Source organism: Neolamprologus multifasciatus, chromosome 10 (assembly GCF_963576455.1).
Source record: "Neolamprologus multifasciatus chromosome 10, fNeoMul1.2, whole genome shotgun sequence".
Taxonomy (NCBI): Eukaryota; Metazoa; Chordata; class Actinopteri; order Cichliformes; family Cichlidae; genus Neolamprologus; species Neolamprologus multifasciatus.
In genome coordinates, this window is record NC_140448.1 from 7,777,099 (window position 1) to 7,791,594 (window position 14,496).

The window sequence follows — 14,496 nt, forward strand, 5'->3', positions numbered from 1 at the left end:
AATTAAGGTTGAATCTCAGAAGAGGTGAATAAAGAGCAACCATCAGAAAGAAGATTTCCCATGGCTCTTACAGGTCAGTTAAAGGATGCTGCAATGACCCCCCAAGGCAGTAGGTGCTTTGTTCAACAGGAGCTGATTGGAGAAGAAATTCTCTCCTTTCTACACATGCTGCTCTTGCTTTCCTTAAAATAAAAGATTCTCTGCTAATTACAACCTCGTCTAGTCTCCTCTGTTCTGTAGTATCCTGTCAGACAGACTGGGGCAAATGGGGCTAGTCATTTTGCAGTTTCGATTGTTGGAGCAATTAGCTTTCCATTTTAAAGCCATTATCTATATGCTCTGGTCTTATAAAGACCAGAGCAATCTGGCTCTTTGGGAGATCTGGCTCTTTGGGAGATCTGGCTCTTTGGGAGATTCTGACATGTAGTAAATAAAAATGTTGTTACTTAATGTTACTGTTAATGTTACTGTTTTGCTGAAAGTTATGGTCACTGAGCTGTCCTCGGCTTGTGATTCATCTGGCTTTGAGCTTGGCTGGGCCTGTGCCTGGTGTGTGTGAGTCTGTATAAGGTGCAGCTGCTGTTCTGTCCCTGATGGAATGTGGATTCTCTCTGGTCTGTTGGGGAGGGGTTTTTTTTGTGTGTTTTGTCAAAAAAGGTTGTCTAGGAGGCACATCCAAGGTTGCAGGTGTCATTGACGGTTCTAGCTGTTTCACTAGGCTCGAGGGTTTCAGCTCTTACGTTCCCGCCACAATTATCGTAAAGGTGATACAGATTGTTCAGCCCTCAAACTTTTCATCACAACTGTTTACTCAAATTTTGAAACGAGTCTGAGTAAGGCATAATCACATTCAGAGCCAAGGGACACTTTATTGCTTCCATCAAACTTTGAAGACTCTGCTGTGGGGGTAATGTGAGTTATGTCAGGTTTGGGAAAGCCCCATGGCTGTTTGTTGGTGGCTGCCAGGGATGTAATTCAACTCATTACTGGGTTTAGTCTAAATGAGATGGTATTTGGTCACACGTTGCCAGGACCCATAAGTTTGCTTCGGGATTTTGTTTATCTCCCCATTGAGATAGTGAATCCGGTTCTGGATTATAGAAATGAAGCATCTTAATTATCCAAAAGCCAAACTGCACCAGTTCGGTCCAGGTGAGCAGGTTTTAGCTCTGCTGCCATTTGGTGGTGTCTCATTTCAGGGCACTTTATGGTCCCTTTGCCATTCAAAATTCAGAGTATAACTATTTGTTTTTTAAATTCATTTTTGTCATATTAATCTGCTTAAACCCCATTACATCATGGTGTCCCAGCCCTGTAAAACTGGGGAAGACATACCACAGCACAGTGGGAAGCATGGATTCACTGGCACATGAGGGTGATGTGGTAAACCCATCCAGTGAAAGCCTGCCGAGGAAGCACCCTCTGTAAATTGGAAGCCCGTTCACAAAGCTGTCTGTCATCATGAATGATTATTCGTTTGTCAAACTCAAACACATCTAACAGAGCATGGCATTGATGTGGGTGACGCACAACTGATTCACTGGCATTTTAAGACTTTCTGGGAAAGAAAAGAGAAGGTGACGGAGAAGGAAATTCAGTATATGTTCAATAATAGTATTGTGAACCTTCATCTTCAAGCTGGGCTTCTCCCTGTTTGTTGGTGGATACAGCCAACAACTCCCGGATTCTGTACCAATTACTGGAAAGGGGGTTGACTAAACCAGATGCTTATCCTCTACCATGGATGGAAGACTGCGTGAACAGGGTGGGTTCAGCTCAGTTTGTCAGTAAACTTGATGTACTGAACTAGCAAGTTCCCCTAACAGAGCAAGTGACACATCAGCCTTTTTCACTCATTCGATTTCCTGCACTCATTCTGTTGTCCAAATGCACTGGCTTTTGTTTTTGCAATCATACAGCTCAGACATCCATCACATCGGGGATCTTATGGGGTTTTTGTATATATATGTATATACATTTATTTTTTATTTTTGCTTTATTAGACAGATGCAGTGAAGATTGATGGGAAAGAGAGAGAGAGAAATGTGGCAAAGGGCCGAAGGTCAAATTCGAACCTGGGCAGGCCACTCTCAGCCACGCGCCATATAGTTGCCTGCTCATCCAACTGAGATAAACCAGTGATTTGATGTTTTGTGGTGCTTTGTCAAGAGTAACTTATTCTTGAGACTATACTCAGTTTTCTGGTAGCTTTCCAGCTCCTTCATTTTTTCCAGCCTACTCTTCAAGTGCCTATTCCAAGCACCAGGTTTCCTGAGCACTGACTGGGGAGGCTGTTGCAGTAAACTTGGTGAACATGATACAACAGAGTGTGGTTGAAAATGAGACATTGTAACTGAGTAAAACTATTTTATATGCAGTAGTGTAAATGGGGGGGAAAGCAATGATTTGGATTCAGCTGGTGTTTAGGAAGAGTGTGACAACCCCCAGCCACTAGGTGTCTCTGCTGTGGTTATAGTGCCGTTACTTGTAGAAGTAACTGGCTGCATGAGCTACACTTGGGCCCAATTAGTTAAAAGATTCATTACTAGTTACTACCTCCGTTTTGAGCATGTGAGCCAAGCTGTGACAGTGCGATTGACAGACACTGTGAGAGTCTACACTGAAACAAACACTCAAGTCTCTCATCATTCTCAAGACAAACTGCAGTATATGAATGAAAAAAGGTGCTAAAAATGAAACCATTCCATTGGATTTCTGCTATTATGACACTGGTTGATTCTAAACCAAGCGTGGATCACCCTGGTAATCTGCGCTTCATGATCAGACTGAATTCTGATCAATCAGTGTTTTGAAATACTTAACCCACAAACACACAAAGATTCGACCTGTTTCAATCAGGCAGCTGAAAAGGAAACACCCATCCCACAGGAAACTACAAATTAATCTGTCCCAGACACCTAAAATGAAGGCACCTCAACATGCTGTTTTCTGCTTCAGTGTTGACATGTTGATTGCATCTTCATCTCAGGGCACATAAATTATGCAGAAGCTTTAAAGCATTCCAACTCACTGTGATTTCTCTCCATGTCATTATTTTATTTCAGACACCTACAGTTAACAAGTTTGAATTTGTTGCCTCTATCATTTAATGCATCTGTCAGCATATATTAAGAAGCTGTAAAGCTAAGTGACAGAGGCCTGACTTTTTTCCTGATGAATGAAGAGCAGCTAGGTCTAGGAAAAAGATGCCGTCCTTTGATTGTGACTTACACTGTAACAAAATCCAACCCCAAATATCAGAAATACCCAGTATATCGATGAGAGCTGTTCAGTCACAGTAAAATCTTTGAGCTTTCACGAACATCTTCCATCTTTTGGTCCTATAAAATTGCTAACATTGGATCTCTGTCCTGTCAAACACAACCTTTGCTTTAAGATTCAAAATGAGCTGTGTAAGATTTGTTAGGGTCAGCTTTAGTTGATGTGCAAAATTCTCAGTCATGTAAACAGACAGAACTGGATAGCGAGTCCAATTCAAAGGCGGTCACAGAGAATCAATGCCACGCCCAAAGCAGAGTCTGCGTTCTGTCCGTATACCACCTGCAGAGGGAACGCCTTCTCCACTTCCTGTCTTAGCACTTCGTTCCGAGCGAGCGCGCTTCCACTGCCCACAATCCTACGGACCCCCGCCTGCTGCAGATGCTCTACAGGCATCATCGAGGTGATGTTGTCCAGGACTCCATGGCAGAGAGCCCTGATCACATGACCCAGGGAGAGATTGGAGGTGGAGATGCCAGTCACGTGGCCCAGGCAGAGAGGGTCATGTCTCTCTCCCAAGAGAGTAGGACTCACCCTCAGGTTGCTGGTTTCCTGTTTCAGGGCACAATGAATCAGCTTTTCGTATAAGCACGAGTCACTCAGCTCTGCACCTGTGGGGATGGGGGGGGGGGGGGGGGGGGGGGGGGGGGGGGGGGGGGGGGGGGGGGGGGGGGGTGCAGCAGAGGGGGGCATTTTAGTGTCATCTATCTGTGCAGACTTTAGTTTAACTGTTCTACAGTTGTTATTTTGTTTATTGCATTCATGATTCATTAACTTAAGAGATTTAATGTCAGTGCTCTCTAATCTCTGTGCCGTCTCTGGTCTTTGCTTTCATCTTTAAGCAGCTTTGATTGTTGATCTGCAAGTATAACCTTTCCCTAGAACTGTTTGCCAACGTTTCTGAATAAAGCTGGGATGTATTTTGGTTCTTGCATCTCCAGTAACGAGTTTAGAGAGGTGTCATTTATCATCTCTATGAATATGTTAAGTATATGAGCATGTGAGGTGTACATGGATCTTTCCAAATGAGCTCACATAAAACCTGATTAAGCAGCAGATAAAACTTTCTGTATATCAGAATATGCCATAGTTTTAAACCTGGTGTCTATAGCGCCATTCCCTTTAGTTATAGGTTTTATGTAAAGACTGTACATAAATAATGGACACAGCGTAATCATCAAGTGTGAAATGTGAAGATAATGTAGATATACCTTAAAACTACATTTTCCTAATGGCCAACAGGGAGCGGTCCATCTGGTTAAAACAGTTGTAAAAAAAAGTCTATGTTAACATGTCCCTGCTGCTCACTTGTATGACTAAGACTAGGATTAATCAACAATGTCAGCTGGCATTAGCTATTTGCTGATCTATCTGTATCAATATTATAACTGCTGATGAATAAAAACATGTAAAAACTAAAGAAGAGACAGAAGAAACATCCTTCAACCATGTCTTGAGTTTTGAAATTACATAGCTCACACCAGTGGGAGCTCGTGTTGTTGGCAACACACTTCTTTGGAAAGCCACAAACACAACATCCAGCTAATCCGAGCAGTTAGGTTAAATAATTACATAAATAACTACGCATAACAAACGTTAGGGAAATCTGTTTATGATTTGTGCCTGAAAAGAGAAAAGAAATGGCCAAAATACTGCTTTTTCAACCCTGAATATTGGTATCCGCCTTAAAATATCCTGGTTTATGCAAAGTGTCAGTAAACATTTTCTTATTGAGGTTTTTGGTCTCACAAATCTTATCAATACACAATGTGTTGCGCAATTTTACATTTTAATCTGTTTTAGAGTAAAGAGGGGGTAGGATTTTTAGTGAAGTTGTCACCATATGAATATGAAACTGTTGAAATAATTTGTTTCGTTATATTGTACTTGACTTTACTATTCTACTTTTTTAAGCCTTTTGTAATAATCATGATTAAAAAATAAAACTAATGTGTGGCATCACAGTGTCTGTGTCCATCTGCAAGTCAGCCTGCACTGTTTGGTTTTCCTGAGAGGGATGACGATGGATTAAGGTCTAGAAAATAGAAGAAGAATACAAACCAAGCTCTCTCATCCAGGAAGTCAGCATCTCCACAAAACTTGCCAACACATTCCCTCCATTGAGCGATGCTGCAACAGCCAAATATGTGGACTCAAAGTAAGGGAAGTAGGAGATGGACGAGGCGGGCTGAGGAGAATCTGGAGGTTTGAAGTCAGCTGGCATGGCGTAGGTCAGCTGGGCTGAAGTGCTTATGTTAAGGACTGGGAAATTTGAAAAAAAGAAACAAACTGTCAGCTAAAGAGAATTAGCTGTGATGGTTAGTGATGTGTTTGTCCTGAAATATAAACCCCTAAGTCAGCTACAATAAGTTTTATATTGGATTTTTTTCCTCGACCTCATTGTTTGTTGATCTCTCACTTGACATGCAACAGTGTGGTTTGTGTCTGTGAAGGTTCTCAGTCATCCAGGTCATCGCAGTCTAAGGAGCTTGGAAAGAAAAGCGTCTGAACTTCTTTGAGTTGCTTGAAGACGTTTCACCTCTCATCCGAGAAGCTTCTTCAGTTCTAAGAGTCAAATGGTGGAGAGCCCCAGATTTAAACCCAGTGGGAGCTTCCCCCCAAAGAGGGACAAAGGACCCCCTGATGATCCTCTACCTAATCACATGAGCCAAGGTGTGAAAGCGGGTGTGGGTTACAATCAGCCAGGGTTTCGGGTGAGCTCATTGTGAAACCTGGCCCCACCCTATCATGTGATTTCCTGAGGTCAGATGGCCCAGGATGTGAGTGGGCGTTAAGGCGTCTGGGAAGGGATCTCAAAACTGGATTATAGATGGCAGACAGTTGGTGTCGTAAACCACCACCTCTGTTCAAAGATGGTCGCTCACAGTGGATGTAAATGGCTTCTTTCACTCCTCTTTCAAACCATCTGTCCTCTCTGTCCAAAATGTGAACATTGGCATCCTCGAAAGAGTGACCTTTGTCCTTTAGATGCAGATGGACTGCTGAGTCTTGTCCCGTGGAGGTGGCTCTTCTATGTGTGCCATGTGTGAAGTGTTTGGTCTCTCCGATGTAGAGGTCTGGGCATTCCTCGCTGCACTGTACAGCATATACCACGTTGTTAAGTTTGTGTTTAGGAGTTTTGTCTTTCGGGTGAACCAGTTTTTGTCTGAGCGTGTTGCTGGGTCTGAAGTACACTGGGATGTCGTGCTTGGAGAAGAGCCTCCTGAGTTTCTCTGATACACCAGCTACATAGGGGATGACAATGTTGTTGCGTCTGTCTTTCTTATCCTCCCTCGCTGGTGTCTGATCTTCTTTTCTGTGCATCTTTGCTGACTTTATAAACGCCCAATTAGGATAACCACATGTTTTAAGTGCTTCCTTTACATGTGTGTGTTCCTTCTTTTTTCCTTCAGGCTTAGAGGGAACATGTTCTGCCCGGTGGTGTAGGGTCCTGATTACCCCAAGTTTGTGTTCCAGAGGGTGATGGGAGTCAAAGAGGAGGTACTGGTCCATGTGTGTGGGTTTCCGGTAAACTTCAATGTTGAGGTTGCCATTCTCTTTTTCGCAAAGACAAACAGTCATCCTTTGTGCCTTCCCTGGTGAACTTGATGTTTTTATCCACAGCATTAATGTGCTCAGTGAAGGATCCACTTCTTGTGTTTTGATTTTGACCCAGGTGTCGTCTACATATCTGTACCAGTGGCTGGGTACTCTCCCTTTGAAAGAGCCAAGAGCCTTACATTCTACTTCCTCCATGTAAAGGTTGGCTACAATAGGCAATAGTGTGGTTTGTGATTCAGCTAAGCTGTAAACAAATTCCCCTTTTGGGATTAATAAAGTTATCCGAATCTGAATGAACTTATAAATGCAGATCCACAATCAACTGTGAGAACATTGTGCATTTAGTTCATTAAGAGAGATAAATGGATATCCTGTTTCACCTGCATCTGTCCGTTCGCTCATGCAGGAGTAGACGGAGCACTGGAAGTCTCCTAGCGCGGCCCCTACTGGCGTGCCAGCAGGGATGCCGTGCCACTGAGAGCAGGTCTTTCCTGCCAAGCTACCAGATGGCACACACTTAGGAAGCAGGTGCAAAGGGAAGCCAGCACCCTTCAGACTAGAGGACACACACACACATACAGTGCTTGTTACGTATGCTTGCACTGATGCAAAAAGTGTTAGGCTGCAAACCAAACATGCACAACAGTTTTCATGCAGTATGTGCATCAAGAGTAAAAAAAGGAAGGACGTTCAACACTATACAAACATGTTTTCGTTCCACTGATTGGATGACGTGTTGAAGAAGCCCCAGCTGGCTGCATTCTGAGGTGTCATGACACAACCGTCCAAACCACACAGCATGGACACCACATAGTCCTGGATGGTACCTGCAACCGTAAAGTCCTCAAGGAATTTGGGTCTGCGGCAAAACCACACAGCTTCAGCTTTTGTATCACAATTGCAAAATGTATTTATTTATAATGTATTTATTTTTAAAGATGTGGGCTTACTTGTGTTTCATGTACCAGAAGATTGTTGCACAGCCAAACCCCGTGGCGATGCTGAGATGAGAGTCTGGTCTGGGAAGAGAGGTGAGGAAGTCATTGCTGCAACGTCCATCTTGCCAGGTGATCAGCTGACTGGTGTCTTTGGCTGTTAAGGAATCACTATTGGACCAGACGCAACCTGGGAGGTGCAAAAGACAGTCAACTGAGTGCTTACAACTTTAATACAACCCTTGTTTGAGTTGTTATGTTGACTGCTGTGTTCTTGAAAGACTCTGTCCTTTGCCCTGTCCTATTATCAGTCAATGTTGTTCTAAAGCCTCTGGATCCACTTAAACATTAGTCAAACTAAACTGCATGCTTATTTTAGATACCACTCTATACAGATACTCTACACAAATCTGTCGCTATTCTTTGTGACCATATGGATCGGTCCCTCATATTACCATTATTTCACCCAAAGGCACCAAGTTAATACTTAAAAATCTGCAACAATACACACAAATATAAAAAGTACTTGGTGACAACTTTGCTTTTAGCCTTTAACCCTCTGGGGTTCAGGGTATAACTGGTCGTTTTTTGACTACTTTTGATTTGTCTTCTATATTTCGCCTTTAAAAACGGTTTATCTTGCCAATCTGTTATTTTCACATTTTGACATACTGTATAAGCACAACTGATCTAAATTCAGACAAAATTTAAAATATGAGTAGAAAAAAGTTATATTTTTGACTGTAAAAAACACAAACATGTTTTACGAATCATTTTCATAACTTGAAATGCAAATAGAAATTGTACATTTTTTGAAAATATGCACAAGTTTTGCAAACAACAAAGTTATATGTTACTATTTACCTAAAAATGCAGCCATGGCTCAGACGTTTTTTATATAACCATTTAAAACTATTTAGAGAACAATGAGGTGTTCTGCATCAAATAAGAAGACACACAAATTATATATGCAACTCCAAAAATAGTTTGTGTCCACTATAAGACAGAGGAGAACAGCACAGGGATAAACCCTGCAGGTATGACAGCAGGTGTGTCACTCCTCTGTTTTCCATGTGGAGACAGCGTTTACATCTGCCTTTGGTGGCTTTTTTTGCAGCAACTGTGACATTCACTAGTAGAAGTGACACACAAAACAAAACAACGACTACACTACACATTAACTACACAAGACAACACACTAACTTGAGTCCAAACACAGTAAACGTCACAAATCTATCATGTATCAAAACTCACTCGCTCACTCGCTTTCTCTCGCCGGTGTCACTCCTAAAACTTCGCCCTCTTTCTAAACAACCAAATGCCATATGTTGCCATATAATTTTTGATTGGTCAACATGGCACATTTTTCCACTTTTTCTTTTTTTTCACTCCCAAGCAGAGAGTGTTTGCTACTGCTGTCCGTAGAAAACACAGTTTTTACGGTTTCTTTTCGCTGTAAACACCACTGTTTTATTTAGAGTTGAAACTAACACTTAGTCCGTCAACCCTAGAGGGTTAATCAGAAAGCCTTAAATTATGTAACTGGCTAAATGGTTAAAGTAGGGGTGGGCGATATAAACGATATATGATAGAAACGATATAAATTTGGCCAACAATAGAGATTTTGACTATACCGCTCTATCGCGATAGCGCATGTCGATGATGTCATCAAGCTGCGCCTGTTTTGGTCGAAAGCATCGCAGCTGCTACAACCATTATCATCTGCAAATTATGCCGGGCGACAGTCATAGCAAAGAGATGAAGCACTTTTGAAATATGGGGAAAGCCAAAAACTGCGCTTCCTCCACTTCCGTAACATTGATTCATTAATGTTGAATTCTCTCGCAGCTGTTTTATTCCCATATTGTTGAAGTATATTAATAACTAACCTCGTATTGTGGATGAATAATTGCAGTTGTTCTCCTGACTGAAGTTTGGCCCGTGTATAGCATCCTGCTATGCGATTGCATTTGTCCCTGACCACCAGAATCCCTCACGTTAACTTTTATCAAGTGGATAAAAAAGTTGGCGTTCACCCTCCAGCTTCACTGTGCTAATGTTATGCTAACATAGCTGTGTCGCTAGCAATCACATAGCACAACATTATATACCAGGTAGTCCAACTTCAGTAACCCTGCAAACGCCACTGCTGTTTAGTTTTCTGTCTTCATTTATGTTGGAAGTGGTAGCAGAGCTGTACGTTTTAATTAGTTTCAAAAATCTCTCAGTCAGAACATGGTATGTCATGTTTAGGTGTAAACTAGCGAGCTAACTTCCTGTTAACTTCTAACTCCGTTAAATTTAATAAATTCTGTTTTCATGGATGCCTGGATGTTAAACTTAATTGTTACACCTGATAAAGCAGCAACGCTGATGATTTTATTAAAGATGAAAGAATTTAGACCGTTTTTAACTCTTAGTGTTAGTTTGACTTTGGGACATGAAAGGGACGAGGTTTTGGACACAGATTACTCCGCGAAGCTCCTCACTATGGCAGCCGTAATGCTCTGGCAATCCAGAATTCATATATAAGGCACACTCTTAATTTTTGAGAAAATTAAAGGATTTTAAGTGTGCCTTATAATGTGGAAAATACGTTATACAGAAGAAAAGAATATATCGCAATATATATCGTTACCGCACATGCTTCAAATTATACCGAGATATGATTTTTAGGCAATATCACCCAGCCCTAGTTTAAAGCTTTCACATGAGTAAAGTAACTCATATTACTGCTACTGCTAAGTAATGTTAGCTAAGTTCACAGCATATTCCATAAATCTCCATGCCATAACTAACTGTATAATAGCGCTGCCGTATTGCATCACACTCATTGCATTTCAAACATTTCTCCAGCGAGTTTGATAGCTAGCAAAATAATAATCATAATTTTAAAAATTAGCACGTGTAACGTACATGTACTGGAAAATTATTTACTAGGACTCATCTATCATGTGACTGGAGAGCGCAAACTCCGTCATTGTCGTTTTCCATCAAACACTCATTAAAACAGCAACTGCAGGTATGTTAGCGCACTCATCCCAACAGTTAGGGGGAGAGGCGGGTCACATATTGAAACAGACAGCCACAGAGGTGCAAGGCAGCCCAGGCAGAGAAATTTTGCTTTTACATTTTGCGACTCATTTTATTTCTCTATCTGATAAAAAAAAAAAAAAAAAAAAATCAATGAGATAGTTATTTGTGGTGAATGAAATACAGTTACACTTTCAAGCACTTTTAAGCACCACATCTGAAATGTAAGCAAGCACCCTTATGAACCCTGATACTGAATACACAGATGCTAAAAAAATGGGTTCCAGAGTGTTTGGCAGTGTGGAAAGATTAAAATATCTTGGGAAGAGATCAAATTGACAAGTGAGGAAATAATTACTTAGTGAAAATAAATGAAAATATTCTATTGATAAACAGCGCGATAGTCAGAAAACTATAGGACTTTTAAATGGTGATTACATGGTAAGTCAAGACAGCTTTGCAGGAGGTGTACATGTTTCCAGTGTGTCCTAGTGTAAGCTGTATAAGTGTCCAAATGTGTGGCTGTAAACACCCTAAGAAAATTCTCTCCAATCTATCTAAGATTTGCATCACTTCAGTACCTAATCTGTGATGATCCTGGTATAATTCATCCATCTTTACACAAATGTTTCCATCCTCCACCTAAATGAATGTATCCAAGATACAAGAATTAAGATTACACTGATACACACAGTATGTTTCCTGAATCCCTGATGGTTGTGTTCAGAGAAGGGACATCGGGTGGTAAAGGTCCTAAAACATGATCAACTACTCCCCACTCACAATTTACCATTAGACTGGAGCACCATTAATCACACATTGCTTCATGCCATTGGATCAGGGCATAGATAGGATCAATGGTGAGATGTAAGTGAGGACTGCACTTCATTACATTCATGATAATGTTTTAGTTATTTATTAATTTGTAGATCTTAAAATCTATCCATTTTCTACCTTCGCTCTTTGACCCTACCACAGCTGGGTCCCAGGAAAGAGGTAGACAATGAAAAAAACAGAATCTGTGTTATGTGGTATTATAAAAGTCAAAGCACTGTCAAAGTAATGTCTCTAATTCTGAAATGGCTCCTGAATGTAGTGCGAAATCATTTGACTCATTTCTTAATTGGCATTATGACTTTTACTTGAGTAAAGAGTCGAAGTACTTGTTTCGTCACTTTGTCAAACAAAGACTCTTTTGGCTCTTGCGCAGTGTCATCTGTATTTGGCACAGGGCTGCACCTGAGCCTGAAAATCATGCCTAATCTTTCCTTTGACACCTGATTTTGTTTTTGATCACGTTTTTCTCATTTCCCGTGAAAAAAAAATTAGAAACAATCCCCAATCATAGAGCCGTTGTTACACAAGTTACCACACTGATGATGAAATGCCACAGCCCGCGCGCAGAATAACTTTACCGCTTTTTGGTTTCCAGAATAAAACTCCGTGCATCTGTCCGGTCAGCCCGATGCAGCACACATGCTGCAGTTTGTCTCTGGGCAGGAGGCCAATGCACCGGTCCAGAGTGTCTATGATCCGACCCGTGTCCTGCTCTTTCGCCTGCGTTACACACAATCACACAGAGGTGTTTAGATTACTGAGCTGTAGTTAAAATTACGGGACAAGTGAACGCACTCACCTTTATCCCGCTATCGTCGGCTAAATCAGAAACAGTCGGTAAAGACTGACTGGCAACTATAGCTCTACATCCTCTGTCTAATAAAACGGCTTTTACCGAAGAGGTACCAACGTCCAAACCCAGGATAAAGTTAGACATGACTGATGTTTACGACGTGTACCTTGAGCTTTTTTCATACCGAAATGCCAAAGTCTACACTGCTGCATTCATGTGATTAAAGGAGTTTAAAGTTTCTTTGCTACTTAGATGGAATTTGCTGTTATAAAATTGCTGTTTTAGCCAAAAATGTGAAATAACGAATTTACATTTTGATGTAACATAGTGTCTCCTTCAATACAAATTCAAAGGTAGCTTCCCTGCTTAAACGTTATTCAGGGTAGATTAATTTCCTACTGTTTTACTGTCAAGAAATGCACCAAATTGGCTCCTCCTGAGGCTGACTTCATCCTTCCCACAATGCACTGCGCAGGAGCATGGCTGACTTTCGTATAGGAGTGTCATCCAAACGAGAATGAATGCACTTTTTCTTTTGGCGACAGCAGCTGACTTCTCCTGTAACTGCTTTAGATTCAAGTTTGCTAAGTAAATCTTGCATGTTATGTTTTTGTGACCGCGTCGTGAGGAGTCGACAGGAAGTCCCTACGTTAATCTCCGGTGAGAGCCTGTCACCGTCAGTGGGCAGCTGGGAGAGCTAGCACTGCTAGAATTAGCACTGGTAGAAATGTTAAAATAGTTCAGCTGACGTGCAGTTTAGCCCCCAATAGTATGACTCTGCTTTGTGTAGTTTGAAAACTCATGTCTGTGTCGTACAATTTTACCTTTTTATGTCAAAACGAGGATTTGAATCACCTTGAAGTTTGGCAATAGCTAAGCGAACCCGACTTGCTTTCTTTGTCACGCAGAGTGGAGAGCTTTAATGTGTCCCGATTTGTAGTTTTATGTTGATTCCACAGTGTCATGATGATCGGTAGTTTTTATTTTAATCTTTCTTTTTTAATACAATAACCTTCATTACCAGCAGTAAGATGGCCCTTAAATTATTCCTGGTGAAAATTGTCTGTCAATGGATTTTTAAAGTAAAACCGATCGTTCTCTAATGTTTTAAATGAGCTATTTTTGTTTTATTTCTATTTGGTGTTAATTCTATAAAGCATCCCGAGTCAGGATTTTTAGGATTTGAAATTATTAGTCTTACTATTCATCATGTTATTTCGATTTTGATTATTTATGAATTAAAAACCTCATTGTGCGAGGTACATAAACTCATAGTAGGTACTGTTGCTCTAACATTGTTGCCTTAATCTTTGATGTTACAGCAGCACCTTCTGTGGTAGCCGACCAGAGCCAAGATGGCTGGAGTTGGGGCCAAGCGCGAGGGACCACAGTTCATCAGTGAAGTGGCAGTGAGAGGCAACGCGGCAGTGCTGGATTACTGCCGCACCTCTGTGTCTGCACTCTCGGGAGCAACAGCCGGTATCCTTGGCCTGACGGGACTGTACGGCTTCATCTTTTATTTCCTATCATCCTTTCTCCTCTCGCTGCTGCTTATTCTCAAGGCCGGACGGCGGTGGAACAAATTCTTCAAATCACGGCGGCTGCTCTTTACCGGAGGCCTTGTCGGAGGCCTCTTCACATATGTCCTGTTCTGGACTTTCTTGTACGGGATGGTGCACGTATACTAGAACATCTACTCGAAATAACTCAGAAATATTTGTCTAATGCTCTGTAATTCTTTAGGTTTGTCTGCCCTGCTGTTGTAGATAGGCTGTTAGTGAAAGGCTTCCATTGTGAACTGTTTATTGATGTTGAACTATGAGTTAAGAGAATTAACTGTCCTTTTCTTTCCTCCATATTTACCAGAGAATGAACTCTAACCTGTACTTAGAGAACTATAGTTATAATGTAGGTTTACAGATCAAATCCTCACAAGTTAAACCAAGTCAGAAAACAGCAGATGTAATTACTGACTGGATTAAAGATCTCTCTAGAAGTTTTTTGGATCACTTTTTCTTCACTGGGGAGTGTCACTAATAATAATAAAATTATGATGAC

General features: G+C 41.3%; 2 protein-coding genes across 3 annotated transcripts; one reads left to right on the top strand and one right to left on the bottom strand.

Moving 5' to 3' along the window:
• Window positions 1–405: 405 nt before the first annotated feature.
• Window positions 406–12,779, bottom strand: shpk (sedoheptulokinase). Its single transcript, XM_085175575.1, has 7 exons — window positions 12,445–12,779; window positions 12,224–12,365; window positions 7,791–7,965; window positions 7,547–7,699; window positions 7,221–7,396; window positions 5,341–5,541; window positions 406–3,890 (listed from the first exon to the last, which is right to left on the bottom strand). The coding sequence occupies exons 1-7, from the start codon at window positions 12,580–12,582 to the stop codon at window positions 3,496–3,498; spliced, it is 1,380 nt and encodes a 459-aa protein (XP_085031701.1). The 5' UTR covers window positions 12,583–12,779; the 3' UTR covers window positions 406–3,495.
• Window positions 12,780–12,902: 123 nt separating this feature from the next.
• Window positions 12,903–14,435, top strand: emc6 (ER membrane protein complex subunit 6). Of its 2 annotated transcripts, none has more exons than XM_085175593.1 (2): window positions 12,903–13,017; window positions 13,761–14,435. In XM_085175593.1, the coding sequence occupies exon 2, from the start codon at window positions 13,794–13,796 to the stop codon at window positions 14,124–14,126; it is 333 nt and encodes a 110-aa protein (XP_085031719.1). In that variant the 5' UTR covers window positions 12,903–13,017; window positions 13,761–13,793; the 3' UTR covers window positions 14,127–14,435. The 2 variants fall into 2 exon arrangements, with proteins under 2 accessions (XP_085031719.1, XP_085031718.1); XM_085175592.1 differs by having other exon boundaries at window positions 12,913–13,098.
• The last annotated feature ends 61 nt before the right edge of the window (window positions 14,436–14,496 follow it).

What these genes read in the sequence shown, in the direction of transcription:
- shpk (XM_085175575.1), bottom strand. Translation starts at nt 12,582, where the DNA reads ATGTCTAACTTTATCCTGGGTTTGGACGTTGGTACCTCTTCGGTAAAA. An exon ending in AATCAGTGGAACGAAAACAT is followed by an intron (nt 7,397 to 7,546) that starts GTTTGTATAGTG and finishes TGTGTCCTCTAG; the next exon opens with TCTGAAGGGTGCTGGCTTCC. An exon ending in GAGCGAACGGACAGATGCAG is followed by an intron (nt 5,542 to 7,220) that starts GTGAAACAGGAT and finishes CAAATTTCCCAG; the next exon opens with TCCTTAACATAAGCACTTCA.
- emc6 (XM_085175593.1), top strand. Translation starts at nt 13,794, where the DNA reads ATGGCTGGAGTTGGGGCCAAGCGCGAGGGACCACAGTTCATCAGTGAA.